Below are 2,827 nucleotides of genomic sequence, written 5' to 3'. Positions count from 1 at the left end.
CCCCCCCCTCAGGCAAGGGGCAGGCGCGCACAAAAGAAGCGACAACTAAGGTGGCAAAAGGAGGGTTATGTGGTGCGCTCCCGCACGGGATCGAACCGCGGACCTTGGGATTAACAGTCCCACGCTCTACCTACTGAGCCACAGGAGCTTCCACATAAGGGCCGGAGTCCGGAAGGACAACATGTCCCCTTGCTTGGAGGCAGGCCAGACAATCAGGCGGAAGGGCAGGCAAAGGCAAGTCCTCCAGCAAACGACAAGAGGGGGGGCAATGGGGGAAAACAAAAAACACTCCCAGGGCAGAAACCAAAGACAAGGGGAAAAAAGAACAGAAAGACCCAGGCGCATGCGTGCGCCCGTCGCCGAAAAAAGGGTCACCGCCCGAAACCGCTCAAACAACCGCGAGGCCTGACCTCAACGCCAAGGCACATACACCCGCGCGGGAGAGGAGGGAAGGAACAAGGGCAGCTCATTTTGCACATTTTGTATTGGTGTTGGGACAAGCTCGGGAAAAGACGCACAAACATGTCCACACGCAAGGGAGGGGAGGGGAAGAGGGAAAAAGGAAGAGAGACAAGGCCAAGGGGGAGGGGGGAAGGAGAGAAAAGATATGATACAGCTGTGGTGGAAGGGAGGAGAAGGAGGCAGAGGGTATAGGGAGTGGAGAGGGGAGGGGCATGTGCGCCCAGAGGGAAAGAGGGACCAAGAAGAGAGAGAGAGAGAGAGAGAGAGGGAGAAAGAAAGATGCCGGGAGGAGAAAGGCGAGACATGTGCCAGAGAAGAAGAGGAAGAGGCCGAAGAGGGAAGGGATAAAAGCCAACGCAGGGGCGCGCACGCGAACACATGCACGCGAGTACATGTACATATGCACGCACGCACGCACACGCATGGATGACGGGATCCGATCTACCCCCGGCTGCTGTGTCTTTTCTCCGTGTGAATCGGCACGCATACGCATGCTGCCTGCCTTCCTCCCCGCGGCAGATGCTTTTCCTTGTGGTCAATGCTGACTCACTCGGCCACTCGCTCTCCTGGCCCCACACACATGCCTAGCTGCTCTCTTGGGGAGGGCCGCTACACATGGAGACGCACAAAAACACACACACACGCACAAACACAAACACAAACACACCGCAACCTACGGCCACCTATCGAGTCGCCTCGCTCAAGGAGAGCGCGGGGTGCCGGCCAGGGAGGGCGAGCTGTCAAGCCCCCCCTTGATCGAGACAACCGGCGAAAGCAAGGACGAGGAGCTGAGACCATCGTCAACCGAGAGGCCAGCCGCACGCTGAGTGGCACGGAGCTGCTCCTGGAGCAGGGCGTTCTGCTCGCGCAGGGCCTCATTCTCGGAGCGCAGGGCATCACCCAGGCCCAGGCGGGCCTCGGCATCGGTCATGCGCGAAGCCAGGGTCTCGGACTGCTCCTCGGCCACACGAGCACGATCCTCGGCCGCGCGAACCCGCGCATTGGCCTCCTTCTCGATGTTGCGGATGCGCTCGGAGGTGTTCATCTCGGCCAGGCGGACACGCTCCTCGGCGTTGCGGATGCGCTCCTCGGCCGCGCGAACACGCGCGGCAGCCGCCTCATCCGACAGATCGGAGCGCTGCTGGGCCGCGCGCGAGCGCTCATCAGCCGAGCGCACATGGCTGTTGGCCTCCTCCTGGATGCTGCGGACCCGGTCGTCGAAGACGGCGGCGCGGTGCTCGGCCTCGCGCGTCCGGGCCTCCAGCGTGCGAATGCGCTCGACATTCTGGATGGTGGTGCGCTGCAGATAGCGCACATACTCCACGGCCTTGTGGAGGATGGCACCCTTGTTGTTCTTCTCCATGATGATCACGCCATCCGGACCGGGGACCGGAGTGTTGCCGGGCAGGAGCTTGCCCAGCTCGTTGATGCCGTGGTTGATGGCCTCGCGCCGGCGGCGCTCCACATCGCGATGGTTGTCACGCCGGCGACGGAGGTACAGCTCACGGTTGTAGGACTCCGCCTCGGCCGGGGTGCGGTTGGCCACCATGGACCCGGGGGTGCCCTGGGGAATGAGCCCACTGCTGGGGGTCTGCTGCATCATGCTCCCGGGGGTCTGCTGCATGAGGGCACCGGGGGTGGAGCCGGGCGGCACCGACGCGGCACCGGACATCGGGGTGGTCAGACCGACACCCGGGTGCATGAGCCCGGCCTGACCGGGAACCAGCCCGGCCGGAGTCTGCGGCGGGATCAGGCCGGCCATCTGCGGCGCCATATGAGCACCACCGGCCACCGGGGTACCGGGGGCCTGGGGGAGGGACATGTTGATGGCGGCGGCGGCGGCGGCGGCGGCGGCGGCGGCGGCCGTGGCCGCGGACATCGTGTCAGCCGAGGGAGTCATGGCAGCCGAGGGACTCATGGCAACCGGGACAGGAGCGGGCGCGGCACCGGTCGGAGAGGGGGCTATGTGGCGAGGGCCACCAGCGTGAACAGAGGAGGGGAGAGTCGGTCAGGGGCGGCGGCGGCGGCGGCGGCGGCGACGGGGGGGGGAGGGGGGGAATAGGTAGAGACGGGCAAAGAAGGTGTGGAGAGTGTGTGCGCACCGGTGACCGACGGGGCGGCCGGGGGGGCAGTCGCGGCAGTGGTGGCAGGAGGAGCGGCCTCAGCACCGAGGGGAGACTGCGGCGGCATGGCCGAGCCGGCGGCCGGGGTGGGGGACGGCAAAGACGTCGGGGCGGTCTGGACAGCACCGGGCTGAGCGGCGTGGTGGCTGCAAGGTCGGGCGGGATGAGGGGGAGGGGAGAACATCAGACAGGGGGGCCCCGGGACCAAGAGAATCTAGAAAGAGGGAGGGAGGGAGGGGGGG

The 2,827-nt window shown here is 65.5% G+C and overlaps 1 protein-coding gene and 1 non-coding gene across 2 annotated transcripts; both read right to left on the bottom strand.

Moving 5' to 3' along the window:
• Positions 1–75: 75 nt before the first annotated feature.
• On the bottom strand, positions 76–148 carry H696_02503. Its single transcript has one exon. It is a non-coding gene; the product is annotated as a tRNA-Asn (tRNA).
• A 1,014-nt stretch (positions 149–1,162) lies between these two features.
• On the bottom strand, positions 1,163–2,652 carry H696_02502 (hypothetical protein; the record flags this gene model as incomplete). The annotated part of the gene is made up of 2 exons (XM_009496410.1): positions 1,163–2,424; positions 2,565–2,652. 2 exons carry the CDS (start codon positions 2,650–2,652, stop codon positions 1,163–1,165), a joined length of 1,350 nt encoding a protein of 449 aa, XP_009494685.1.
• Between the last annotated feature and the right edge of the window lie 175 nt (positions 2,653–2,827).

Source organism: Fonticula alba (assembly GCF_000388065.1).
Source record: "Fonticula alba strain ATCC 38817 unplaced genomic scaffold supercont2.3, whole genome shotgun sequence".
In the NCBI taxonomy this organism is placed as follows: domain Eukaryota; order Rotosphaerida; family Fonticulaceae; genus Fonticula; species Fonticula alba.
The sequence above is the reverse complement of the archived record's forward strand: the minus strand, read 5'-3'. Positions and strand labels throughout refer to the sequence as shown.